Here is a 26,454-nt window from a genome sequence, read left to right as displayed (position 1 = left end):
CTGTGGGAGATTGGCTGGCCCCCCCATTTGGTTGATGGGGGGGGCCAGCTGGTTGCGGAAAGGGACCAGGGGACGTTGGCCAGCTGTGGGAGGTTGGCTGTGGGAGCACACTGACCACCAGGGGGCAGCTTCTGCATTGAGTATCTGCCCCCTGGTGGTCAGTGCGCATCATACCAACTGGTCCACTGGTTGTTCCGGTCATTCGGTTTTAAGGGCCGCTTAGGCTTTTATATATATGGATTATTTGTACGCATTAGTTATGTGTTACATACTTGATTATAATCAGTACGACTTAAGTTTGTTGCTCAAATTTTCCATTTGGGGCATTGGAAACTTTTTTTTTTTTTTTTGGGGGGGGGGGGGTTGCTGCATCCATCTGGTATACCCTTACCATTATGGAGTTTTTTCTCTTGTTTGATCACTTCCTTACTTACTGGCCTATAAAATGTTCCAGACTCATCTTTTCTGTTTTGTTAATTCTCACATGAGAATATTTTTTCCATTTCTTTTCAGAGAGAATGAAAGGAAGGAGGGAGGGAGGGAGAGAGAGACATCAATGTGAGAGACACATCAATTGTTGCCCCCCACACGTGCCCGACCAGGGCAGGGAACAAACCTGCAACCCAGGTACGTGCCCTTGACTGGAATCGAGCCCAAACCCTTAGGTCAGTGGTTCTCAACCTTGGCTGCACATTAGAATCACCGGGGAATCTTTTTAAAATCCCGATTTCTGGGCCTCATCCTCCGGAAATTCTGTTTCTTTGTTATGGGGTGGGGCCACAACATTAGCCACACTGTGAGCCTGGCACCCTCCCCCAGCACAGCCACACTGTGAGCCTGGCACCCTCCCCCAGCACAGCCACACTGTGAGCCTGCACACCCTCCCCCAGCACAGCCACACTGTGAGCCTGCACACCCTCCCCCAGCACAGCCACTGTGAGCCTGGCACCCTCCCCCAGCACAGCCACACTGTGAGCCTGTACACCCTCCCCCAGCACAGCCACACTGTGAGCCTGGCACCCTCCCCCAGCACAGCCACACTGTGAGCCTGTACACCCTCCCCCGGCACAGCCACACTGTGAGCCTGGCACCCTCCCCCAGCACAGCCACACTGTGAGCCTGGCACCCTCACCCAGCACAGCCACACTGTGAGCCTGTACACCCTCCCCCAGCACAGCCACACTGTGAGCCTGTACACCCTCCCCCAGCACAGCCACACTGTGAGCCTGTACACCCTCCCCCAGCACAGCCACACTGTGAGCCTGTACACCCTCCCCCAGCACAGCCACACTGTGAGCCTGGCACCCTCCCCAAGCACAGTCACACTGTGAGCCTGTACACCCTCCCCCAGCACAGCCACACTGTGAGCCTGCACACCCTCCCCCAGCACAGCCACACTGTGAGCCTGTACACCCTCCCCCAGTACAGCCACACTGTGAGCCTGTACACCCTCCCCCAGCACAGCCACACTGTGAGCCTGGCACCCTCCCCCAGCACAGCCACACTGTGAGCCTGCACACCCTCCCCCAGCACAGCCACACTGTGAGCCTGCACACCCTCCCCCAGCACAGCCACACTGTGAGGCTGTACACCCTCCCCCAGCACAGCCACACTGTGAGCCTGTACACCCTCCCCCAGCACAGCCACACTGTGAGCCTGTACACCCTCCCCCAGCACAGCCACACTGTGAGCCTGGCACCCTCCCCCAGCACAGTCACACTGTGAGCCTGTACACCCTCCCCCAGCACAGCCACACTGTGAGCCTGCACACCCTCCCCCAGCACAGCCACACTGTGAGCCTGTACACCCTCCCCCAGTACAGCCACACTGTGAGCCTGTACACCCTCCCCCAGCACAGCCACACTGTGAGCCTGTACACCCTCCCCCAGCACAGCCACACTGTGAGCCTGTACACCCTCCCCCAGCACAGTCACACTGTGAGCCTGTACACCCTCCCCCAGCACAGCCACACTGTGAGCCTGGCACCCTCCCCCAGTACAGCCACACTGTGAGCCTGTACACCCTCCCCCAGTACAGCCACACTGTGAGCCTGTACACCCTCCCCCAGCACAGCCACAGTGAGCCTGTACACCCTCCCCCAGCACAGCCACACTGTGAGCCTGGCACCCTCCCCCAGCACAGCCACACTGTGAGCCTGCACACCCTCACCCAGCACAGCCACACTGTGAGCCTGCACACCCTCACCCAGCACAGCCACACTGGGAGCCTGGCACCCTCACCCAGCACAGCCACACTGTGAGCCTGTACACCCTCCCCCAGTACAGCCACACTGTGAGCCTGTACACCCTCCCCCAGCACAGCCACAGTGAGCCTGTACACCCTCCCCCAGCACAGCCACACTGTGAGCCTGGCACCCTCCCCCAGTACAGCCACACTGTGAGCCTGTACACCCTCCCCCAGTACAGCCACACTGTGAGCCTGTACACCCTCCCCCAGCACAGCCACAGTGAGCCTGTACACCCTCCCCCAGCACAGCCACACTGTGAGCCTGCACACCCTCACCCAGCACAGCCACACTGTGAGCCTGCACACCCTCCCCCAGCACAGCCACACTGGGAGCCTGGCACCCTCACCCAGCACAGCCACACTGTGAGCCTGTACACCCTCCCCCAGCACAGCCACAGTGAGCCTGTACACCCTCCCCCAGCACAGCCACAGTGAGCCTGTACACCCTCCCCCAGCACAGCCACACTGTGAGCCTGGCACCCTCCCCCAGTACAGCCACACTGTGAGCCTGTACACCCTCCCCCAGCACAGCCACACTGTCAGCCTGTGCCCTCCCCCAGCACAGCCACACTGTGAGCCTGTACACCCTCCCCCAGCACAGCCACACTGTGAGCCTGGCACCCTCACCCAGCACAGCCACACTATGAGCCTGGCACCCTCTCCCAGCACATCATTCTGGACCTACCCGTTGTTGCCACGATCCCGCCCACTGCGGCGGTGGAGCAGAGGGAAGCCCACGTGAGCGCCGGGCACGCCGACCGGGCACACGCCATCCAGCAGTGTGGTCAGGCTCCAGTCCCACCAGCACCCACGCTGCTTAGGCTGCCGGAGGAGCTCCTGGCACCTCCTAAGGCAAGAGCAGAAACAAAGTCACCCTGTAACAGAGAGGCAGGCAGTCTGGTCTGCGGGAGCTAAGCGGAAGCCATCTGCAGCATGAGCCACAGGGCCCGGAGCGCCTGGCCCCTGAGCGACAGGGAGAGGACAGGACAGGACAGTGGACTCGTTCCTGGTGGCTCACCCGCTCAGTCACTCTCTAACCTGCGCCTCTGGGGAGGACCACCGCCTGCCCGGCCCTCTTCCGGGTGCTGGGGACACGGACAGTGAGATCCCTGTCCTGTCAAATCCCACGTCACAAACACATAAGCCAAACACATCAGTGACAAACATCAGGGAGAGAAAACAGCGAGAGACACCGGCGTGGGCCGTGGGCAGTGGGCAGGGAACCTTAGTTTGAGCAGCCGGGAACTTCAGCACATGGGGACGTTTCAGCAGAGAGTGAATGCGATGGAGGTGCCCGCAGGGACGTCTGAGGGGACACAGGCACAGGCCAGGATGGGCATGTGGCAGGGGTGATGGGAGGGCAAGGAGGCCGCTGAATGGGGGCCGAGCCAGCGCGGGACCCGCAGATAGACATGGTGCTCCCTACACCACCACCCGCTGGCCATGGCCGAGCCTCCGTTGTGTTTGCTCACGCTGGTCCCGGGGTGGCATCTGGTGCCCTCATGGCTGCCCCTCCAGCGTGTGGGTGTCAGGGATTCCCACGTCCTTCACGAATGGCACCAGCGAGATGAGAGGGAGAGCAGGCGACACCTTCCAGCCTGCAGACCAGAGCAGCAGACCCAGCTCTGACGGCTGAGGTCAGATGAGGCGCACAAGCCAGGCGCACACGGCACAGGGAGGGTCAACAAGCCTGGCGTGCTGCCGCCCAGTGAGCTACTGACCGTGAGGTAGCCGTCTGCTGCCCCTCCCACCAGGGAGCTGACCCCAGGACACTGAGCGCTTCAGACAACGAAACCCGTCAGCTCAGCCGAGACACCCGCTGAGCAGAGCCTGGCCATCGTGACAAACGCGGGCCACATGCGAGGAAAGGAGACAGAGCAACACAGAGCTTGTGGCAGGTCAGTGACATGTCACCAATGTGTGGACTCAGAGGAGGGCAGGGCGGGCCACCTCCCTCCCCATCGTGGCCTTCACCGCTCATAGCTTCCTGCGTTTCCTGGCCCAGGCTCCCCCTGCCCCCCTCCCCGCTGCACGGGCTCCTGGGCCAGCTGTGCGCCGCCCTGAGCGGCTGGAGGCCCCAGGGTGAGCTTCCCAGGTCCAGGAGGCCACCCAAATGATCACTTTGTTGAGCACATGGTGCCACCTGCTGTCCATAACCAAGAACTGTCCATAACCAACCGTGAACACGGCTCCGGGCCTGCCTGGCGAAGGTGTTCCGGATGGCGTGGCTGAGAGTGTTCATCCCGGGGGGAAGTCGCGTGGGTTCTAAGCAGGTGTAGGAGCAGCATGAGGACGGACATGCAGGTGTCCCTGTAAGAAAGACACTGGGAATGGCGTGTTCACAGGCCGCTGTGCAGACCCAGCTGACCGTTTCCAGTGGACACTTTTGTGTCAGGGCGAGGCCTGTGAGGAGGCTCATATTGGCATATTGGCATCCAAGTTCCCCAGCGCCAGCCTCGAAATGAACTGCCTTTGTGTTTTTGTCAAAGACCCGCTGGGCATCCGTGTGGGTCTATTTCCGGGCTCTGTCCTGCTGGTCTGCGTGTGCACCACGCGGTGTCTCGGGTCCAGGGCTTTAGGCCCAGCCCTGAGGTCAGGGACTGGCAGCCTCTGACTGCCCTTTTCCAGGATGGCTCCGGCCAGGCCAGCCCCTTGCTTCCCGCACACATTCGGAATCAGTCTGTCGGCATCTTCAAGCTCAGCTTGCGGGTTTGGGCTGAGACCGCACTGACTCTGCACTGGGAAGATCTGACACGGGGCCACGCCGCGCGTCCGGCCATGAACGCAGCGTCTCTCCCTTCCTCCAGCGCTGAGCTCTTCTCTCGGGTCTTGTGGTTTTCAGATCCACACGCCGCGCTTTCTTCCACCCGGGGCTGAGCGCTTGTTTCCCGAGTGCCGTGTCAGTGGCTTCGCTGTTTCAACCTCCGGGTCCCACTGCCCGTGGCTGAGGTGGGAACCCGCCTGGGCTCCCGCCGGCTGGATCCTGTGACCCCTCGGGCCCCCGTGCTAGTGCATCCCAGGAGCCTTCCTCAGGGTCGTTCGGGGTTTCTGTGCAGACTATGCACGCCGCCTGCCAGCAGGCTGTTTTATTCTTCCTTTCACATCTATACGCGTTCCGCTCTTTTCCTTGCCCACGGCCCGGCTGGGACCTCCGGGAGGGGCAGCAGAGCCGGGCTTCCACCTGAACAAGCACTCACTGTCCAGCAGGTGTGAGGGTAGGTGGGGTCACAGAGGCCCCGATGAGTGTGGGGACATTCCCTTCTAGTCCTACTTTGCGGAGAGGTTTTCTCGCTTTGTTTTCATGGAGCATCGATTGTGTCAAATGCTTTCTGTACGGCTCCCGAGATGCTCACGTGACCTGTCCTGTTGGATCCGTTCAGACGGTGAACACGTCACCTCCTTGTGTCTCTCACCCACAGGGAGCACCGCGTCTGTGTCCGCTGGTCTCTCTGTGCGGGTCTCTCCGCCTCCCCGAGGCGCGCGGGGTGCTGTCCTGGGAACCGCGAGCAGGCACGGAGCCTGAGCACATTCAGACCGGCTGAGGGGGAGGTCACCTGCAGGGGACGTGTTTGCTGCCAGGAGACACTTGACGTCTGGTCCTTCTTCTTCTTCCTTTATGTTGGTCGCTGTGACGATCAATGCTTAGGCCCATGAATTCATCAAAGGCTGCCCATAGTCAGGTGGGGCCTGTCGCTTCCTGTAGGGCTGTGGCAGGTCCATAGGGAAACAGGGCCAGTAAATCTGCCACCACTTCCCAGGCCTGGGGTCCATGGAAAGACGGCCGAGTCTCCATTGTGTTTGCTCACGCTGGTCCCGGGGTGGCATCTGGCGCCCTCATGGCTGCCCCTCCAGCGTGTGGGTGTCAGGGATCCCCACGTGCTTCACGAACGGCACCAGCGAGATGAGAGGGAGAGCAGGCAACGCCGGGAAGTCAGAGAAAGATCCGCTCCCCACGGCCGTCCAGCCCCACCCACGACCAGGTGGGGGTGTCATCCAGAGAAAGGTGTCAGAGGCCACGCTGGGGAGGCTTACCAGGCACATGCACTTCCTAACTTTTGGGTTTTATCTAAAAAGCATCATGTCGATGTTGCGCTGAGCCACAGCGTATTTAACAGGCAGATGTTTGAGAACATTGCCCCGGCTCCATCCGCGTCCCAGGTAGAGGTGTTTACCTTACGGCTCCAGCACCCGGTCCCACCTGCTCACCACCAGCTCCTGCAGAGCCCGGTCACTCCAGCTTCTTGGCATCCCATGGACTGGGGCGCACGGCGGTGGCTCTGGGCCAGCGAGGCGTCCCCCTTCGCTCCCCCTCCCAGATGCTGGCAGGCTGCTCTGGACAAGAGCGCGGGACCTCCACCCACCTCAGCACTGCCTGGGTGCGCGTCTGTCTCCGCATCCTCTCCCGCGTGGCCCTGAGCCACGCTGTGGACGGTGGACGCGCCCTGCGCAGGCGACGAGCTCGCTGTCGCTCAGCCAAGACCTGTGGGGAGGAGAGGGCTATGGGCCTGGGGCTGCAGAGCAAGGGGGTGCTTAGAGTGAGACGTCGTGGCCTGGGCTCACGGGACACTCAACTCACTGCCAAAACCAGCACCTCATAAAACACAGACGTTAGCAGATGTGCGATGTCTTTCCTAGCGTAAGGGAGGGAAGCCAGAGCAGCTGAGCGTGTTGAATCTACTGTGAGTACAAACACAGGCAGGGGGCCGAAGTGAACACTCTCCCCAGGGAGCCCCTGGAGACACCCGGGCAGGGTCCCCAGGCACCTGGGAAGCTGTAGCTCTCAACCACCGGCGATGAGGGGACCCCGCACGCTGAGCGCCAGGGCACCCACACCTCGGGCAGACGTGCCGCCCACAGCAAACACTTCAGAGCTCTTTGCTAAAGAAGTTGTGGCTTACAAGCTGATTGCTGATATTTTTCATTTTTCCACAACGCTCTTCATCGTCTTCAAGACCGGCAGAGAAAGGCTCACCTACAGGCCCGATGAGGAAACCGGAGCATGAGAATGTCCGTATAGCAAGTGCCAGCAGGTGCCCGCTCACTGCCTGGGTTTGGAATGCGTGGAAGCGTAAAAGCTGCAGAACCCTGGGTTTTAACCTGTCTGAATAATGTTCTTTTTAAAATATGAAAATAAAAACTATCAGAGTTTCACTAGCTCACTCCTGCCTCTGGTTACCTCGGCGACCGGTCCCTGTGGCACTTCTGGTCCCAGGACCCGCCTTTAGCTAGAGGCCTTCATGCACCCGGGACACGGCGGTCCTCTGAGGGATGCCCAAGACTCAGGCCTTTCCACCCAAAAACGCGAGGGGGAAGTGCCTGCACCAGCATCAGACGGTTCCCACTGTCCTGGTGCCCTGCTGCTGCCCAGGAGGGGCCTCTAGAATTCCCTCTCCATCCCCCTCCTTCCGTCAGTGTGAGCGGGAGGCAAAGGAGCCCGGGCATCACCATAGTCCCTGCCCCGGGACCAGTCAGCGGAGCGGAAGGGCCTCCCTGCTGGCTGTCACCGGCCGGACATCGCTCCTCACCGACAGGGCAGCGTCCCTCTGTGACCCACACCGGTGCCTGCGGCCACCACCCGGCAGGAACGCCAAGGGCTTCCAGGGCAGTCAGTTGCACGGCCGTCCCTGGGCGGACATTCGCTCTCCGCCGCATTCCTGCCACGCCGGGCTGACTGAGGGTCTTACGGGAACAGCCGGCACAGGCCCGTTCCTCCCGGAGCAGCCTTCAGAAAGGAGCATCCTTTCCAACCAGCAGAGCAAAGCCGTGCTGACATCGGGGACTAATGACGCGACCGGGCACGTGGGAGCCACGGGCTGCCATCACTCCCATCAGCGTCTGGGGCGGTGGCTCCTCAGGTTCCTCCACGGCCTCCTGGGAGCGACCTTCACGGACGTCGGGTCAGTGCGGCTGCTGCTCGACACAGACACCGTGGAGGAACCCGCGGGCCTGAGGCGGAGAAGCCGGCCGGCCACGCCGCGTGGGTGCTCTCCGTTCCCACGGAGCCATCGCACGCACGGTGTGCAGGTCACGGGGCACCTGCCCTGCGGCCCCGCTGCCATGACCCCCCTCCCCTGCTGCGGCCACTGCCCGGCCGGGCCCCTCCTCACCAGCTCCATGGACACCGTCCGGAGGGGAAGTGCTGGTGGGTCCGCCTGACCTTCAAGGCCCGGGCGTTCTGCGCGGTGTTCAGGGCGCGGGAGCGGTTCTCGGCCGCGAGCTCCACGTAGATGGCATCGTTGTCCTCGGAGACGCCTCCACCTGGAACTCGCTGAAGAAGTTCTCCGGGGACGGCGCGGGGTCAGGGGCCGTGCGCTCGGGCCGGGTCGGGGGAGGGAGGCGGATGCGCGGGGTGCAGGCGCGGGCCAGCTTGGCCACCAGGCAGCTGCCGCCTGCGGGGGGCGCGGGTCACCTGCGGGTCCCTGTGCGGGGCCTGGAGGCCGGCGTGGGCCAGGGGCACGCGGGTGGGGTGAGGACACCGAGGCTCCCAGGGCAGCAGCTCGGCCCCCAAGAACCGCCTGTGCCGGGTTAGGGCCGCCCGGGGACCAGTCCGATCCCAAACCAGCTGGGGGCCCCACTGCCCATGGTCCACTGAGCCCTGCCCCTCAGCCCCTCGGCCCCGCCCCCTCAGCCCCAGCCCCGCCCCCTCAGCCCTCAGCCCCCCACCCCGCCCGTTCAGCCCTCAGCCCTCAGCCCCTCAGCCCCGCCCCCTCAGCCCCCACCCCGCCCGCTCAGCCCTCAGCCCCGCCCCCTCAGCCCCTCAGCCCCGCCCCCTCAGCCCTCAGCCCCCCACCCAGCCCGCTCAGCCCTCAGCTCCCAGCCCCTCAGCCCTCAGCCCCGCCCCTCAGCTCCCAGCCCCTCAGCCCTCAGCCCCGCCCCTCAGCCACAGCTCCGCCCCCTCACCCCTCAGCTCCCAGCCCCTCAGCCCTCAGCCCCGCCCCTCAGCCACAGCCCCGCCCCCTCACCCCTCAGCTCCCAGCCCCTCAGCCCCCGCCCCCTCGGCTCCCAGCCCCGCCCCCTCGGCTCCCAGCCCCGCCCCCTCAGCTCCAGGGAAGCCCTCCGCGCGCCCCTCCGCCTTCGGCCCGCCCTCCCCTCACTCCCTCCACACCCCGGGCGCCTGCGACCCGCTCACGCGTGAAGACAGGCTGCATCCGCAATCTTGGCGCGAAACTTCATGGCGAGACACGACCCGCCCCGGAGACCAGTGGCGGCGGACTGGAGTCCCACCCACAGCGTCCTTCCTCAGAGTCCCGCCCTCAGAGTCCCGCCCTCGGCGTCCGGTCGGAAACGCCGGCCGGCGCCCTTTGGTTCCACCCTGGGTGGGGAGGCGGCGGAGGCTCTGCTTTAGAATGCGGGATCCTCAGCCCCAGGTGTGAGAAGGGGTCCTAGGGTTAACGAACCTTGACACCGACGGCCACTTGTTTTTTTAACTATATTTTTACTGATTTCAGAGAGAAGGGAGGCAGAGAGAGAAACATCAATGATGAAAATCATGGATCTGCCGCCTCCTGCAGCCCACACTGGGGATGGAGCCCGCAACCCGGGCCTGTGCCCTGACCTCCTGGTTCCTAGGTCCACACTCAACCCTTGAGCCCCACCAGCCAGGCCTATTGCCACTTTTATTAAAATATCAAAAAACAATGGTTCATTTGTAAAGGAGTTCATCACTGCCAAACCAGTATTATATGAAATGCTGAAAGGTATTCTTTAAGAAGAGGAAGTAGAAGAAAAGGTAAAGATTCAAATTATGAACAACAAATACATATCTATCAACAAGTGAATCTAAAAGTCAAGTGAATAAAAAATCTGATGAACAGAATAAACTGGTGAATATAATAGAATCAGGGGCATAGAAAGGGAGTGGACTGACAATTCTCGGGGGGAAAGGGGTGTGGGGGTGCGGGAAGACACTGGACAAATATCGTACACCTATGGATGAGGACAGTGCGGGGTGGCGGGTAAGGGCAGAGGGTGCGGTGGGAACTGGGTGGAGGGGAGCTATGGGGGGAAAAAAGAGGAACAACTGTAATAATCTGAACAATAAACATTAAAAAATAATAATAATAATAAAATAAAGTGGGTCTTCCGTAGACAGCATATGGTTTGATCATAGTTAAAAAAAAAAATTCTGTCAATCTCTGCCTAAAATAAATAAATAAATAAATAAATAAATAAATATCTGATATGCAGGGTGTATTTTCATTGTTACAAATTGAACATGATTAAAGCATAGTGATTAATCACAAAAGCAATATGTAATTATATATGTGTTTTCCGATGGTCTTAGGCGACCCCTGTGAAAGGGTCGTTCGACCCCCAAAGGGGGTCGCGACCCACAGGTTGAGAACCGCTGCTCTATGGCCTCCGGGAATGTCCAGGCCAGGAGACCGCAGATCCCGCCCGGGACGGGGTAACACTCAATTCAAAGCCTTCGTTATAGGGGTTCATTTCCGGAGCTGGGAAAGCTGTTCTGTGAAGCCTGCAAGTTCAGGTCCGCCCTGGCCGGCGTGGCCCAGCGGGTAGCGCTTCTGCCCAGGCACCGAGGGGTCCTGGGCTGGATTCCCGGTCCAGGCAGGTGGCTGGGTTGCAGGTTTAAACCCCTGGGCACGTGTGGGAGGGTTCTCTCTCTCTCTCTCTCTCTCTCTCTCTCTCTCTCTCTCTCCCTCCTCTTCCCCTCCCCCCTCTCTCTAAGAATCAATAGAAAAATACCCTAAAGTGATGATTAATAACAAAACCACAACAAGGAAGTTCAGACTCAGTCTTCGTGCGGGTTTACGCAAATAGGCTGGTTTCCCTGGACACAGAAAGGGAACCGGGACCTCCAGGCCTGGGACCAAAGAAGAATTGATTACCATGGCGACCCAAACCAGTTCGAATCAGGGCCTGAGAGGGGCTCCCAGTGAGAAGGTCTGGAGCCCTGGCCCCCAGGAGCGCCCTCCTGAGGCCGGAGCCCCACGAAGCTCCACCCCCCAGGCCTCCCCTGCCCCAGGGGGGCCCTCACCCGCCCTCACCCTCTCACCCTGCCCCTCGCCCCGCCCCTCACCCCGCCCCCTCACCCCGCCCCTTTATAATAGATACTAGAGGCCCAGTGCACAAAAATCTGTGCACTCGGAGGGGAGGCGGGGTCCCTCAGCCCGGCCTGTGCCCTCTTGCAGTCTGGGACCCCTTGGGAGATAACGACCTGCTGGCTTAGGCCTGCTCCTGGGTGGCAGTGGGCAGGCCCAATCCCTAGGTACAGCCCCTGGTTGGGCTCAGAGCAGGGCTGATTGGGGAGTTGGGGCGCTGCCCCCTGTCATGCACAGAGCAGGGCGGATCCGGAAGTTGCGATGCCACCCTCAGTCATGCTCAGAGTAGGGCCGATTGGGGGGTTGGGGCACCACCCCCTGTCACACTCAAGGCAGGGTCGATGGGGAGGTTGTGGCGCCACCCCCTGTCACGCACAGAGCAGGGCCAAGCAGGGGGTTGGGGCTCTGCCCCCTGTCACTCACAGAGCGGGGCCCATCGGGGTGTTGGGGCTCCGTACCCTGTCACGCACAGAGCAGGGCCCATCAGGGGGGTTGGGGCTCTGTACCCTGTCATGCACAGAGCAGGGCCGATCAGGGGGTTGAGGAGCTCCCCCGTCACTCACAGAGCAGGGCCGATCAGGGGGTTGAGGAGCTCCCCCGTCACACACAGAGCAGGGCCTGTGGGGGCGGTTGGGGCACCGCCCTCTATCACCCACAGAGCAGGGCCGATCAGGGGGTTGGGGCGCTGCCACTGTCACACTCAGGGCAGGGCTGATGGGGAGGTTATGGTTCTACCCTGTCACACACAGAGCAGGGCCCGTGAGGGGGCGTTGGGGCGCCATACCCTGTCACACACAGAGCAGGGCCGATCAAGGGGTTGGGGCGCCGCACGCTGTCACACATAGAGCTGCAGGGCGATCAGGGGGTTGGGGAGCTCCCCCCTATTAGGCACAGAGCAGGGCTGATCAGGGGGTTGGGGTGCCTTCCCCTGTCACGAACAGAGCAGGGCGGATAGGGAAGTTGTGGCCCCGCCCCCTGTCACACACAGAGCCGCAGGGCAATCAGGGGGTTTGGACGCTGCCCCCTGTCATGCTGATCCTGGTGCCAGGAGGCCTCGTGGCTCTACTGATCCCAGTGCTGGGAGGCATTATACCCTTTTACTATATAGGATAGAGGCCTGGTGCACATGGGGGCTGGCTGGTTTGCCCTGAAGGGTGTCCTGGATCAGGGTCGGGGTCCTGCTTGGGTGCCTGGCCAGCCTGGATGAGGGGATGATGGCTGTTTGCAGCTGGTCACACCCCCTTCAGGGTGGGGGTCCCCACTGGGGTGCCTGGCCAGTCTGGGTGAGGGGCTGAGGGCTGTTTTCAGGCTGGTGGGTGACTGAAGCTTTTTTTTCTTTTTTTAAAATTCTGGGCCAGCTTTAGCTCTGAGGCTTGACTCCAGCTCTGAGGCCTCTGCTGCTGAAAGCAGGTATCTGGTTTGTTTGGGTTCTATAATCGAAACACTGTTTCAACTCCAGCTCTGAGATCCTGGCTGGCTGAAAGCAGGTTTCATGGGTTTTGTTTAGCTTCTATTTGTAACACTGTTTCAAACTGCAAGCTCAGAGGCCGGCAGCGGCAGGCGGGGAATGTTGGTTTCCTCCGTCACTGAAGCAAGCAAGCCTCATGTTCGCTTCAAGCTGCCTGGCTGCCGGCCGCCATCTTGGCTGGCAGTTAATTTGCATATCGCCCTGATTAGCCAAAGGGAAGGGTAGTGGAGGTACGGCTAATTACCATGTTTCTCTTTTATTAGATAGGATAACATTCCAAGACAACAATTTCTTGGTAATTAATAATTCCTGTAAAATTACATAGAGAATAATATAAAATCTGTATACTTTTAGATTCAATTATAATTTCAGCATATAAAGAATAAACAATAAGTAAGATTTAAAATGAGGCACATGGCTTATTGAGATCAGTGTCCTGAGCATTGAAAATAATTCATAAACTCCCAATCTGTGAAATGCAGATTCCGGAGTATCACCGACAGATGCCCCACAGGGAACCATCACTTTGGCTTGCCCGGTGTCCTGGACTGGACACCTGCCCCCCCTGAGAGTTTCCTGTTTGAACTTGGCTCTGAATCTTTGCAAGTTCCTTTCTGAAGCAGACTGAAATTCCTACAACACTCATTTCAACAAAATATATGTATATAAATAGAACAGTTATTAATTTTTATTTGACAAAGCTTCCCATGTAATGTCAAGTATATTAAATTGGCCTAATTTAGTTCAAAACATTTTTTTTAGAAGAGAGAATAAATCCTGAGTCATTCCAGGGCCATGGGAATGTCCCAAAGCTATCTCTTGGTTAAAGTCTCAAAATTTAACTTGGAAAGACTGTTAAATGTACACAACCCAAAGATTACATCACACACTCTTTTTTTTTTAATATACTTTATTGACTTTTTACAGAGAGGAAGGGAGAGAGATAGAGAGTTAGAAACATCGATGAGAAAGAAACATCGATCAGCTGCCTCCTGCACACCCCCTACTGGGGATGTGCCTGCAACCCAGTTACATGCCCTTAACTGGAATCGAACCTGGGACCCTTCAGTCCACAGACCGACGCTCTATCCACTGAGCCAAACCGGTTTCGGCCACACACTCTTTGTAATTATTCTAAACACATCAGTTAAGCTTAAACCGGTTTTAATATTAAAAATTTGGTTTGGCCCTGACCTGTTTGGCTCAGTGGATAGAGCATCAGCCTGTGGACTGAAGGGTTCTGGGTTTGATTCCGGTCAGGGGCATGCACCTTGGTTGCGGACACATCATGGATGTTTCTAACTCTCTATCCCTCTCCCTTCCTCTCTGTAAAGAAAATCAACAAAATATATTTTAAAAAAATTTTGGTTTGAACTAGGGCAAAATATGTAGCATTTCTGAGATTAGTAATTCTTTCACATTTTTAAGAATATATTTCAAATAAAACCCAAGACTTATTTCATTAATAGATTCAAATCTATCCTCTAGGTTTTTCATAGGGGGCAAACTCAGATGAATATTTCAGTATTGTGTTATTTCAAAATACCTAGATATTTAATAATTTTTATTTTTTAATTCAGCAGACTTCAAAGTTTGAAGTTACCGAAGACTTTCGAAAACTATGTGTAGGCATATATCATTACCGCTGAAAAGGTGGGGTTTTTTTTTTAACCATATACTCTTCATTTTAGTGATGTATTTTTGCCTTAACAACTTTGAGACTTTAAAGCCAATTATTCCCTAAAGCATTTCCTCGCCCAGTTTTGTGACAGTGTTGTGGAGGGACATTCGCCAGAATAAGACCACCGACTCCAATTAGGTCTTAAACAGCAAGCGAGGATTTATTGAGCTGGCCAGCGACCACAGTTACAGCACCCTGCCGAAGCAGAGGCTGGACTGCGGTGCCGACTACAGGAGTTACATTTCATCATTAAATTCTGTGGAGGCCCAGAGAAAATGTGTCTTTCAAATTCTGGGCCCCCCAATATGGAGGAAACTCGCTTTATTTATACTTTTTCCAGTCCTTTGTCTCCCAAATTTGGAATGAGACTTCCGGCCTTTGGAGAAAGCAGGCCTGCGTGCTGGGAAGGGGCCATGAGACCCTATCTCAGGGCCTGGCCAGGTGTCAGCGCCTTCCTCTCTGTGAGTTTTAGGAACAGACAGCACAGCATGACCCGCCTGGCCGAAGCGCCAGATATGCAGCGCAGCACAACAGGGATCACTCGGCAGCCCTCAGCGGCGCTAATGTGAGAGTGCTGCTCTGGTTCCTGCAGAACCGGGAGGGGCGCGAGGGGCGCGGGGAGGGGGGTGAGGGGGTGGGAGTGGGGGTGCCTCGGTGGAGCAGGAGGAGCAGGAGCAGCAGGATCTGGCCAGGGGGCGTGGCTGTGGGGGCGTGACTGTGGGGGCGTGGCGGAGGTGTGGGGGCGTGGCTGTGGGGGCGTGGCTGTGGGGGCGTGGCGGAGGTGTGGGGGCGTGGCTGTGGGGCGTGGCGGAGGTGTGGGGGCGGAACTATTGGGCGTGGCGTGGAGTGACGGCGGGGGCGTGGCGTGACGGCGCCGCGGGGAATAGAAAGTGAAAGGGTTTTCTTGGCGCCAGGTGTCCGGGCGCCGCCCCCACGCGCGCCGTGGCCCCGGGAGGACGTGCGACACGTGCTGAGCCGCCGCGGCCTCTGCCGCTGAACGAGCGGGACTCGCGGGACCACGGCGGGCCGGTCTCTTCTCTCTCCGTCTCTCTCCTCCTTGAATTTATGGGGGAGACACCGGTTGAACCCTCTCGGGTTTTAAATAAAATAAAAGAGGAATAAACGTTTGCTGTGACCCCACCCGCGGATGTGGAGAGAGAGAGTGGAGCGGGGAGGAGAGAGGCGGCGCCGCAGCGGATCAGGCCGGGTCGCCGGCCCCCGGTGGGTGCCCCGCCTCGGTACCCGCCCCGCGCCCCGCCCCGCCCCGCCCCGCGGACGCTCTGCCAGGAAGGAAGCGCCTCCGCAGGTTTTTGGTTTCGTTACGAAAAGTCCACTTCCTTTTTTTTGTTTTCTGCATATTTTTGCTTTATCTTCGGGGAATCGCATAGGATGGAGTCGCTGCCGACCCGCCCACGTCCGGGGTATATAACCCACCGGCCGGGCCCGGCCCCCCACTCGGCCCCGCGCCATGGGGCTCGCGCTGTGGCTGCTCCTGCTGCTCCCGCTGCTGCGGGTCCCGGTGAGCGAGCTGCGCCGCCTGCAGGGCCGCCCGAGGGTGGGGGCGGGAGGCAGCCCCGGGTCTGACGGGGCCGGGAGCGGAAACCAGCCGGGGCGGCGCGGCACCCGAGGCCGCTGGCCGGGCGCGGGGGTGGGGGGGGTGCGGGGGCGGGGTGCGGGCGCCCCGGTGGACGTGCGGCTGCTGGACGGGCCAGGTGGCCTCGGTGAGTGTCTCTAAAGCCGCCTTTTTAAAACTGTTTTTATTGCGTCTGAGAGGAAGGGGCGCATGGAGCGGGGACGCGGGTGCGAGACGTGGACCCACAGGTGCCCCTGCCGCCCGCGCTCGCGATCCCGCCCGCAGCCCGGCTGGTGCGCTGACGGGGGCGGGGCGGGGGCTCTGGGTCTGGGGGTCGCCCTACCCCCCGAGACACGCCGGGGGCTGGACGCCGGCTCTGGGGGCAGCTGGATATTGGGCCCAATTGGGGCCTTCCCGTGGCGGTGCCGCCGGGCCGCGCGCCCCCTCGCCCCTGGCGGGGCCCCTGGAGGCGGCGGCCGGTGGGCAGGACCGCAGGGGCCGGAGGGGGCGAGGGTAGGACCCCCAGGCCCTGGAGGGGCCGAGAAAGGAGAGAAGGAACCCCGCTACTCCCCCGGCCTCACTCGGAAAGGGTTCCCGCAGGCGCCGTCTCACTGCTTCCTACCCTCCCTTCCTCCCTTCCCTTTCCCTTTCCTTCCCTTCCCTTTACTTTCTTCCTTCCTTTCTTTTTTTTTAAAAAATATATATTTTATTGACCTTTACGGAGAGGAAGGGAGTGGGCGGCCACTGTCCAGCGTTAGGCTGGGCCACCCCAGGTTCTGTCTGTGCTGATGTTGATGTGACTAAATTCTTCTCCCGTGTGAAACCTGTGCGTGGTAATAGCGCCCCCCAGAGATGGAACGAGGAGGCCGCTGGCCCCGCCTGTGGAGCCAATGCGCACGTGACCCCGGTTCCTGGGCCCCCGGCTTGGGGAGCCCCTGGCTGCCTCGTTCCTGAGGCTGCTACGTGCAGAGCCGTGACCGTGACCCTCCCGTTCCAGGGCGGCGGCCCAGGCAGTGCTCCGTGTGGACGGGGCGTGCTGTGGACCTGCCGGGGTGACAGTGGGAGGGATGGGGGGCGAGAACGCGGTGAAACAAGGCTCCCGCTTTGCAGCTGACCCTGAGCCCCTCGAGCAACCTGTCGTCGGAGCTGAGCTCGGCGATCCTGAGCCCGGGCAGCAGGTGCGGGCCCGGCGAGTACTGGTCTGCCAGGCGCTGCTGCCAGCTCTGCCCCGCAGGTGAGTGGGGGCGGGTTCTGTCCGCTGGGCCCGACCCAAATGCACGTCGAGCCATGGCTCTGACGGGGCGGCAGGGAGGAAGCGGCCGGGCACCGTGCTGGCCAGCAGAGCATGTGTCCACCTCGGGGCCTTCTGGGCTGGGCCCTGGGACCCCATGGCGACCGGGACGCTGGGCTGTGCCCGGGCAGCTGGTGGCGAGCCCTGGGCCGGGGGGCGGAGCGCTGGGCTGGGGTCCTGCTGCCTTGACTGACCCTGGAACTCTAGAGGCGCGTCCTGGGGGCCTCAGAGGTGTGTCCTGGGTGGGGGTCGGGGTCCCGGGTGCCCCACCACACACCTGTCGGGGAGCGATTGCTTCGTCATTTCCACGACCTGGTAACAGGCAGAGATTACTCCAATGCTGACGCCCAGGGACAGGGATTTGCATTTTCTCCCCAGAGAGGCCGGCCCAGGGCCTGGCGTGGAGGCCGCACAGCGGGGCGCCCGGCGTGCCTGGTGGGTCTGACCGCACCCCGACCTCTTGCACAGGCCACTATGTCCGCAAGCCGTGCAGCAGCCCCCACACCCAGAGCGAGTGCGAGGCGTGTGACACAGGGATGTACACGGAATACGCCAACGGCCTGCAGTCCTGCCTGTTGTGCACCACCTGCCGCGAGGGTGAGTCCCGGCCCCTTGAGTCTTGACCTTGACCCCGAAGCCCCTTTTTTAATTTTTTAAATATATTTTTATTGATATCAGAGAGGAAGGGAGAGGGAGATAGAAACATCCATGATGAGAGAGAATCATGGATCAGCTGCCTCCTGCACGCCCCCAACTGGGGATCGAGCCTGCAACCCCGGGCATGTGCCCTTTACCCGATTTGAACCCGGGACCCTTTAGACCGCAGGCTGACACTCCATCCACCCAGCCAACCAGCCAGGGAAAGAATATTTTTTTTTTTAATTAAAAAGAAAAAGGTGTTTTCTGAAGGTCTAAACTTGAAGATAATTCACAAAAGAAAAGTCAATGGGAGAAATACCCTGGAGTGATGATTAACCGAATAAATAAGTAGGTAAATAGATAAATAAATAAAATCAATCAAAATGTAATTAAAGAAAAAGAAAGGGTCTCTGAGAGTGAAGAGGTGGACCGTCTAACGTCCGCCAGAGCCAGTGCTGCACGTGGGGTGCAGGGCAGTGGGGATCCTGGCCCGATGGGAGATGTGGGGTCAGTGCCAGCCTCGGAGGAAACACTGGGTGCAGTGGGTGACGTTCCCACGGGCCGACCCCACTCCCCACCGCCCGCCCCCGTCTGGACTGGGGCCCGCTCCCCGCCCCCCCCCCCCCCCCCCCCCCCGTGTGTCAGAGCCTGGCCGGTGAGCAGTGGCACCACCGGGAGCCGCCCATGTTCCACTGGCAGAGTCCCAGCCCTGGTGCCTGACCCAGCCTCCCCTCCCCCCGCAGACCAGGAGATGGTGAGTGACTGCACCCCGACACAGGACCGGCGGTGCCAGTGCAAGACCGGGGAGTACTACTGCGACTCTGAGCACTGCCTGGAGGGCTGCTACCGCTGCACCAGGTACGGCCTCGGGCGCGGGCAGCCGTGCAGCCTGGGTCCCCCCGTCCCCTCCCCCCGCCCCCCGTGGCGTGTCTGCCTCGGGTTCTGCCGCGGCCCCTCGGTTCTCCATCTGTGACCTGGTAGCACCTGCCACATGGAGGCGCCTGCAGATGAAATCCAACCAGTGGCCTGGCTGTTCCCACCGGGGCCGCCCTGGGGCCAGGGCTCCGTCCACCCAGAGCCACGACCCGCTCGTACCAACAAAGCCCCCGTGGAGTCGGCACAGAAGCCAAAGCACAGAACCGGCCGGGTCCCCGAGGGCTGGAGGGCGAGGCTTGGGAGACGCAGAGGCCCGAGGAGGGCGGGAGGTGGGAGCCATAGACGGTTCCAGAGGAGGCGGCTCCGGGCAGAGGAGGAGCTGTGAGCCCCGCGCCCTGTCCCAGCTGCAAGGCCTTCCCCGCAGCAGCGCCCTGGTTCTGTCACAGGCGCCGGTCCTGGCGGCTTCACAAACCTCGGGAATAATTCTCTCCAGGCCCGCAGCCCGGGAGCCAGGAACCCGGGTGTGGGCAGGGCCGGCCCCGCGGGCTCTGGGAGGACCCTCCTGCATCCTGGGCTCTGGGTGGCGGCACCCCTGGCGCTCCTCCTAGACCTGCCGCTGCGGCCTCTGTCTGTCCGCCATCGCGCTGCCTCCTGTCTGCGTCTCTGGCCGCTCCCTGCGAACAGGCTCCCCTTAGGAGGACGTGGTCACGGGAGGCCCGGCTCCTCCGCGATGGCCTCCCTTTAGCGCCGTCTCACGCACAGATTTCCTAAGAAGCTTCATCCTGAGGCCCCGGGTGGGCTCGATGGGGGACCTTCGGGGAGACATGACAGCGGTGAAACCCCTGGCAAAATAGCTCCCTTTTTAAAAGAAATGGATTTTTATCGATGTCAGAGAGGAGGGGAGAGGGAGGGAGAGGAACGGCAATGATGAGAGGATCATGGACCGGCTGCCTCCTGCACGCCCCCCACCGGGGATGGAGCCCGCAACCCGGGCCTGTGCCCCGACGGGGAATCCACGGTGACCTCCTGGTTCAGGGGGTGATGCTCAGCCACTGAGCCCGCTGGCGGGGCTGCAGGTGTTTCACGCTGTGACCCTGGAGTGTGGGGTCTCAGAACCAGCCTCCCGCACTCAGGCAGAAGGTGGGGAACCGGCGATGGTGGAAGGCGAGGGGCCGGTGACGTAGAGGTCCCTCCGGGTCCCCCCTCAGGTGTGCGGAGAGCTGTGAGCACGTGAGGCCTGCGCAAGCGAGCTTTGGTCCTGGGTCTAAACACGCCTCCCTGTGACCTCGGAACACGGGACAAACAATGACCAGCCCCTAACTTTGCGACCACGAGGAAGGACACCTGAGGCCCGAGCCCCTCACACGCAGGACAGACCCCCGCTCCCCGCTCCCAGGCCTGCACACGGGGCCGAGCCGGTTCCCTGCAGGGACCTCCGTGGCTCCCCCGTGGGATGAGGGCCATGACCTCTGAGAGGCTGGTTCAGGGGTGAGCGCTGGGCTGTGGCTGCCCTGGGCCCTCGTGGGCCTCGGCTCTGGCACACGGTGCTCCCACGGTGGGTGAGGGAGCTCAGCGGGAGCCCGCCCCGAGCCCACCTTCTGCTGCTGACAGCGCCCCTGGGCCCGGGGCCTGGGAGACGTGGAGGGAGGAACAGTGTGGCGTTTCCCTCCCCAGGTGCCCTGAGGGGAAGGTCGTCCTGCAGACGTGCAACGCCACGGCGGACACCCTGTGCGGCCGGCCTGGCCCAGGTAAGAGGGTTCCTGTCGGGCCCAACGTGTATGTTCCGGAGACGAGAACCACGTCAGAAAACTCACCATCTTATGGTGAACAAGTTATTTATTATTTTAATATGTTTTTATTGATTTCAGAGAGGAAGGGAGCGGGAGAGAGAGAGAAACATCAATGATGAGAGAGAATCATGGATCAGCTGCCTTCTGCACGCCCCTCACCAGGTTTGAACCTGAAACCAGGAATGGAACCATGACCTCCTGGCTCATAGGGCCACGCTCGACCGCTGAGCAACGGCTGAGCCACACCCGGCTGGGCTCCGGTGAGCAGTTCAGGGGATCTTAGCACCCACCTCTGTGTCGCCCCGAAACATTCACATCCGCCCATTAAACAGCAGCTCTCCTGTCCCCCTGCGGCCCCAGCAGGCCCTGATTTGCTTGGGGTGACAGATCTCCCCATTCCGGACACGTCGCAGACAGGGGGCGTGGGCCTGTGGCCTGCGTGTCTGGCTCCTTCCCTTCAGGAGCGTGTCCTCCAGAGCCTCCCTATTGTGGGACCTGTGAGAGCGCCTGGCGGCTGAGTGACACTCACGGGTGTGGACTGGGCCACGTCCTGTCAGTCGTTCCACTTTGTGAAAAAAAAGAGGAGAAAGCGGAGGGAAATGTCATGACGTCAGATTTGGGTCCTGCCGGTCAGCGGGGACCCGGCCTGACACAGGACGTCCCTTCAGGGTGGACAGCAGAGCACCACGTCCTCACACACTCACGTGGCCCATGAGCCACCTGAGACCCGGCACCTGGGCTCCGCGTGGGGGCGGGGTCAGCGCTACCTGCCCTGGGGGTGCCGGCCCCCCAGGAAGGCTGGGCAGGCTGCAAGGGCCGCCCCCAGGCTTCTCCCCAGGGGCCCTGGGCTGGGCCAGTGAGTGGAGATGCCGTTCGATTGTCCCCCTTTTCTCTGAGTTTGTTTTGTCTTCAGGGTCCACACACAGGGAGTGAGATCCGCAGGGTCTGTCTCCCCGTCTGACCTCCCTGAGCGCAGTGCCCTCCAGGCCATTCACGTTCTTACAAAGGCAGGAAGCCCTTCAGGTTAAGGGTGAATAACATTCCCGTGTGCATGTGCGTGCATGCATATGTGATGTGTGTGCATGCACATGTGATGTATGTGCACATGCATATATGTGCGCATGTGTGGTGTGTATTGCATGCACGTGTGGTGCATGTGTGTGCATGCATGTGTGCACACGTGTGTGTGCCACACGTGACTTCTCTCTACTTCCTTGGCCCACGAGCACTGGGGGTGTCGGTGCCGTGGCCCCGTGGACACGGGGTGCCGACCTCCTCAGCCTCGTGTTTGCATGTCCTTCAAGCACCTTCCCAGGCTCAGGGCTGGTCAGTGGGCCTTGGTCCGTGGCTGCAGGGACCGGGGGGGGGGGGGTGGCTGCTGAGGCGCTGTCTGTCCGCAGGCCCAGGGAGCCGACACCGGTTCTGCTGGATGGCGGGCTGGCTCTTTGCCGCGGTGGCCGGGGCCCTCGTCATGCTCTGCGTCAGGAAACGCGGAGACGGAGGCGGCCGGGTGGCCTGCTGCTGTCCCCATGCAGGTGGGCACCGAGCTGGAGCCAGGGGACGGGAGGCCGTGACAACTGGGCCGGGCCGGGCGCCTGAGGGAGGACAGGGCTGGGCCTTAGCTGGCCGGTGCCTGGGCTGAGGGACGGGCCTGGCTAGAGAGGGGGTCCCTCAGGCGTCACTGACGGGTGCCAGCTCATCTCCCAGTGGCAGCCCTGGCTGAGGCCAGGGTGTGGGCAGGTCTGTGGGGCAGAGCCCAGGGATGCTGAGCTCGGGACGCTGGGCTCCTGGCAAGTTCTGGAAGCTGTGCAACCAGGAAACAGGGGCGAGGCACAGTGGCCCCTTCCGGGAGCTCCCCGATCTAGGGTTGGGGGGCTGTGATTGCTTCTGGAACCGCCTCAGCTCAGAGGAACCTCCTGGCACCTTCCGGTAACCACCTGCCGTCTGTCTCCCAGGACCTGTCTCCACAGGACGCCCTTCCAGAGACAGCCTGGTGAGTGCTCCAGGCCAGGCCAGCCCCGGGCTGGGAGGGGGGGACCCACTCCAGCTGCAGTGAGCCCCTCGCTGCCCGAGCGTCAGCCGAACACGAGCCGAGGGCTGAGCTGGAGGCGCCTTAGACTCCAGAGGGAAACTGAGGCACCGAGGCCAGCAGAGCCAGCCGTGCAGGCAGAGCCGAGACCCGAGCCGGCCCGGCCCCACTGAGCGTGGGGTCTACGGGCCCCTGTCCTCTTGCGGGGGCACCCGGGCTGAACCCCCGACTCCAGACACGTCTTGCCTTTTCAGGAGAGCTCCGTGGCCTTCGTGTCATCGCCTGAGACCCGAGATGCAGACGCTCCGGTGCCCACGACGGGGCCCTCCACCTGCCTGAAGACCGCCTGGACGTGGCGTCCGAGTCCCTGATCCTCCCTGGGACCCCGGAGAGCCCGGCGGGAGACGGCCCGCGGCCGGAGGCGGAGGCAGGTGACGAGGCCGGGCCCCAGGCTGGTCACCACGGCCTGACCCTTCTCCACCCCCCGCCCCCTGGGCCTGAGGGTCCGGCTGAGGTCCTGAGGGATCTTGTGGACACAAAGGGGCCACCTGCTGCCGCTGAGGAGCTCGGGAGGCCTGCGAGGCCGCCTTTCCGCCTCGGAGACCAGGTGATCACACAGGACGGTCTGGAATCAAAACTTTCCAAGCCTGGCCAGCGTGGTTCAGTGGTTAGCGTGTTGGACGGTCCACGGAAGCGTCGGAAGTTCCATTTCTGGTCCAGGGCTCGGGCCTGGGTTTCAAGTTCACTCCCCACCCGTCAGAGCCCCTGCGTGAGACAACCAGTCGATGAGTTTCTCTCTTGCCCCCATCACTCCATTCATTATACCCCCTTTGGAGACTCCAGGGAAAACATATCCTCAAAGGAGGATTAACAAAATAGAACAAGTTTCTGCCCGGCCGGTGGGGCTCAGTGGTGAGGCATCGACCTAGGAACCAGGAGGTCACGATTCGCTCTCCCGTCGGGGCACGTGCCTGGGTTGTGCGCTGGATCCCGGTGTGGGGCACGCAGGAGGCAGACAATCAGTGGTTCTCTCTCATCACTGAAGTTTCTATCTCTCCCTCTCCCTTCCTCTCTAAAATCAATAAAGACATATTTTTATAAAGAAAAGGACGCGTCCATTGCAGCAACAAGTGCGTAAGCGGCCTGGGCCGCACCTGCAGACGGGCCGTCCGACGTGCGCGGGATCATCATAGACGGAGGAAAGGAGCCGAGCGGAGGGGCGGCTGCCTGTGGCCCGCAGGGCAGAGTCCGGATTGGAGCGATGTCAGCGAGAGGAGCCCAACCACCCAGGCCGTCGCAATAATGCTTTTCTGTGTGTGAGTGTGTGAGTGTGTTTGTGTGTGAGTGTGTGTGTGTGTGAGTGTGTGTAAGTGTGTGTGTGTGAGTGTGTATGTGTGTGTGTGAGTGTGTGTGTATGTGAGTGTGTGTGTGTGTGTGTGTGTGAGTGTGTATGTGTATGTGTGTGAGAGTGTGTGTGTGTGAGTGTGTATGTGTATGTGTGTGAGAGTGTGTGAGAGTGTGTGTGTACGTTGGCAAATGTGTTAAAATACATGTGAGTTGTGTTACTTATTTTAAAAATACCTGTGCCAGAATAGAGGGCCAAGAATGAGAAGTGCAGGGATGCCCTCCCAGGCCCGGGGTCTCCCACAGCCGCAGCTGGGACAGGTCTGGAAGGAGCCACAGGCAGCCCCGCCCAGAGCCCGCCCCGGGCCCGCAAGGACCCGCTGGCCTGGGAGTGACGCAGAGGGCAGGCCGCGTCCACACGGGTGCCAGGCCAGCTGGGTGTCCTGGGAGAAACACAACCCGCCCGGCCGGCGTGGCTCCGTGGCTGAGCGTCCATCTATGAACCTGGAGGCCACGGCTCGATTCCCGGTCCGGGCACAGGCCCGGGATGCGGGCTCCATCCCCAGCAGGGGGCGTGCAGGAGGCGGCCGGTCCATGGTTCTCATCACTGCTGTTTCTCTCTCCCTCTCTGAAACCAATAAAAGTACTTTTTCTACTTCACGCTGTACAGAAAGCCCCAGGTGGACACAGCCGGAAATGGTGAAAAAGCCTTTCACTCTGAGAAGAATTTACCGGAAAGGCACCGTACACGTGGGTGAGGGAGGAGGCCTAGAGGAGACGTCAGAGGAAGGTGGAGGGAAATTCACGTCCGTGGCTGAAGCGACTGAGTGTGGGAACGCGCGTGGAAGTCGCCTCCACTGCGACCGACGGGAGGCTGTCGTGCGGGGAAGTGGCCAACGTGCCCGTTGTTCCGGCGTCATACCCAGGGCCCTCACCTACACGCACACGCACACACAGACATGCACATGCACACGCACACGCGCACTCACATGCACGCACACGCACACGCACCCCTTGCTGTGCTGCTGCTTCTGAGTCGTCTGCTTTTCACCACGTTTTTGAAATTTCTGTACAAACCTTGTCATTTGGGGGGGGGTCTCAGTCTCTCCTAGGGGACTTGGTCCGGGGCACCTTCCGGGAAGGGAAACCTCGAGCTCAGGGACCCAACCTGTGTCAACTGCTGAGCTGTGGGCCGCGTGGGCCTTAGGGCGCCTCCCACGGCCGAGCCTCGCGCGGGCGGCTCCGTTTCTCAGGAGCCCCTGGGCTGCTTGCTGTCCGGTTCCGTGTTTCCTCTATGGCAGCGGTTCTCAACCTGTGGGTCGCGACCCCTTTGGGGGTCAAATAACCCTTTCACAGGGGTCGCCTAAAACCGTCAGAAAACACATATATAATTACATATTGTTTTTGTGATTAATCACTATGCTTTAATTATGTTCAATGTGTAACAATGAAAGTATATCCTGCATATCCGATATTTACGTTACGATTCATAACAGTAGCAACATGACAGTTATGAAGTAGCAGCGAAAATAATTTTATGGTTGGAGGTCACCACAACATGAGGAGCTGTATTAAAGGGTCTCGGCATTTGGAAGGTTGAGAACCGCTGCTCTATGGCCTCTGGAGAATGTCCAGGCCAGGAGACCCTAGATCCCACCCGGGACGGGGTAACACTCGATTCAAAGCCTTCGTTATGGGGTTCATTTCCGGAGCTGGGAAAGCTGTTCTGTGAAGCCTGCAAGTTCAGGTCCGCCCTGGCCGGCGTGGCACAGCGGGTAGCGCTTCGGCCCAGGCACCGAAGGGTCCCGGGCTGATTCCCGGTCCTGGCAGGTGGCTGGGTTGCAGCTTTAATCAGCCGGGATGTTTGGGTTAGGGGTTCTCTCTCTCTCCTCCCCCCCCCCGCCCCCATCTAAGCATCAGTAGAAAAATACTGTGAGGTGACAGTTAACAACAAAGGCAAAGCCTTAATTGTGGTTTATGCAAAGGAACCTCCAGGCCGTGGGACACAAAGCAGAATCAGTTACCATGGTGACCCAAACCGCAGTTCAAATCAGGGCCTGGAAAGGGGATTCACAGTGAGAAGGTCCAGAGCACTTGGCCCTGCACAGAGAGGGCGAGTGACTTCCTGGAGGGCACACAGCAGTAAAAGGGCAGAGCGAAAATGGAACCCTGGGCTGCCCAGAGCCTGGGTCTCCTTCACCTGCGACCTCTGGGTAAGCGGCCCCTCACCCTGTGGCCATTTGCTCTGATGGGCCTCCCCCTCCCCCACCCCCTCCTGCACCCCCAGCGACAGGGGTCCTGTGGCTGCACCTCTGGGCGGCGGCTCTTTGTCCCGTGGTCCCTCCCAGCGGCTAAGCAGGGCGGAGTCCTGCCTCAGCGGAGCGAGGGCCACGGGTGGAGAACACCTCCCCATCCCCCCACCCCTCTCCTGCCTTCTGAGGCTTAGATGACCAA

General features: G+C 60.6%; 1 protein-coding gene and 1 long non-coding RNA gene across 3 annotated transcripts; one reads left to right on the top strand and one right to left on the bottom strand.

Moving 5' to 3' along the window:
* Positions 1 to 350: 350 nt before the first annotated feature.
* LOC308525102 lies at positions 351 to 5,347 on the bottom strand. The gene is made up of 4 exons (XR_013996449.1): positions 3,943 to 5,347; positions 2,712 to 3,310; positions 2,537 to 2,573; positions 351 to 829 (listed from the first exon to the last, which is right to left on the bottom strand). It is a non-coding gene; the product is annotated as an uncharacterized lncRNA (long non-coding RNA).
* Positions 5,348 to 15,742: 10,395 nt separating this feature from the next.
* LOC308524961 (uncharacterized protein) lies at positions 15,743 to 23,763 on the top strand. Of its 2 annotated transcripts, XM_081099619.1 has the most exons (8): positions 15,743 to 15,977; positions 17,142 to 17,265; positions 17,791 to 17,919; positions 18,705 to 18,819; positions 20,512 to 20,585; positions 22,028 to 22,162; positions 22,583 to 22,620; positions 22,911 to 23,763. In XM_081099619.1, exons 1-8 carry the CDS (start codon positions 15,927 to 15,929, stop codon positions 23,025 to 23,027), a joined length of 783 nt encoding a protein of 260 aa, XP_080955745.1. In that variant the 5' UTR covers positions 15,743 to 15,926; the 3' UTR covers positions 23,028 to 23,763. The 2 variants fall into 2 exon arrangements, with proteins under 2 accessions (XP_080955745.1, XP_080955746.1); XM_081099620.1 differs by lacking the exon at positions 22,028 to 22,162 and having other exon boundaries at positions 15,911 to 15,977.
* The last annotated feature ends 2,691 nt before the right edge of the window (positions 23,764 to 26,454 follow it).

The sequence above is a fragment of the Myotis nattereri genome, assembly GCF_964212035.1.
Source record: "Myotis nattereri genome assembly, chromosome: 9".
In the NCBI taxonomy this organism is placed as follows: Eukaryota; Metazoa; Chordata; class Mammalia; order Chiroptera; family Vespertilionidae; genus Myotis; species Myotis nattereri.
The sequence above is the reverse complement of the archived record's forward strand: the minus strand, read 5'-3'. Positions and strand labels throughout refer to the sequence as shown.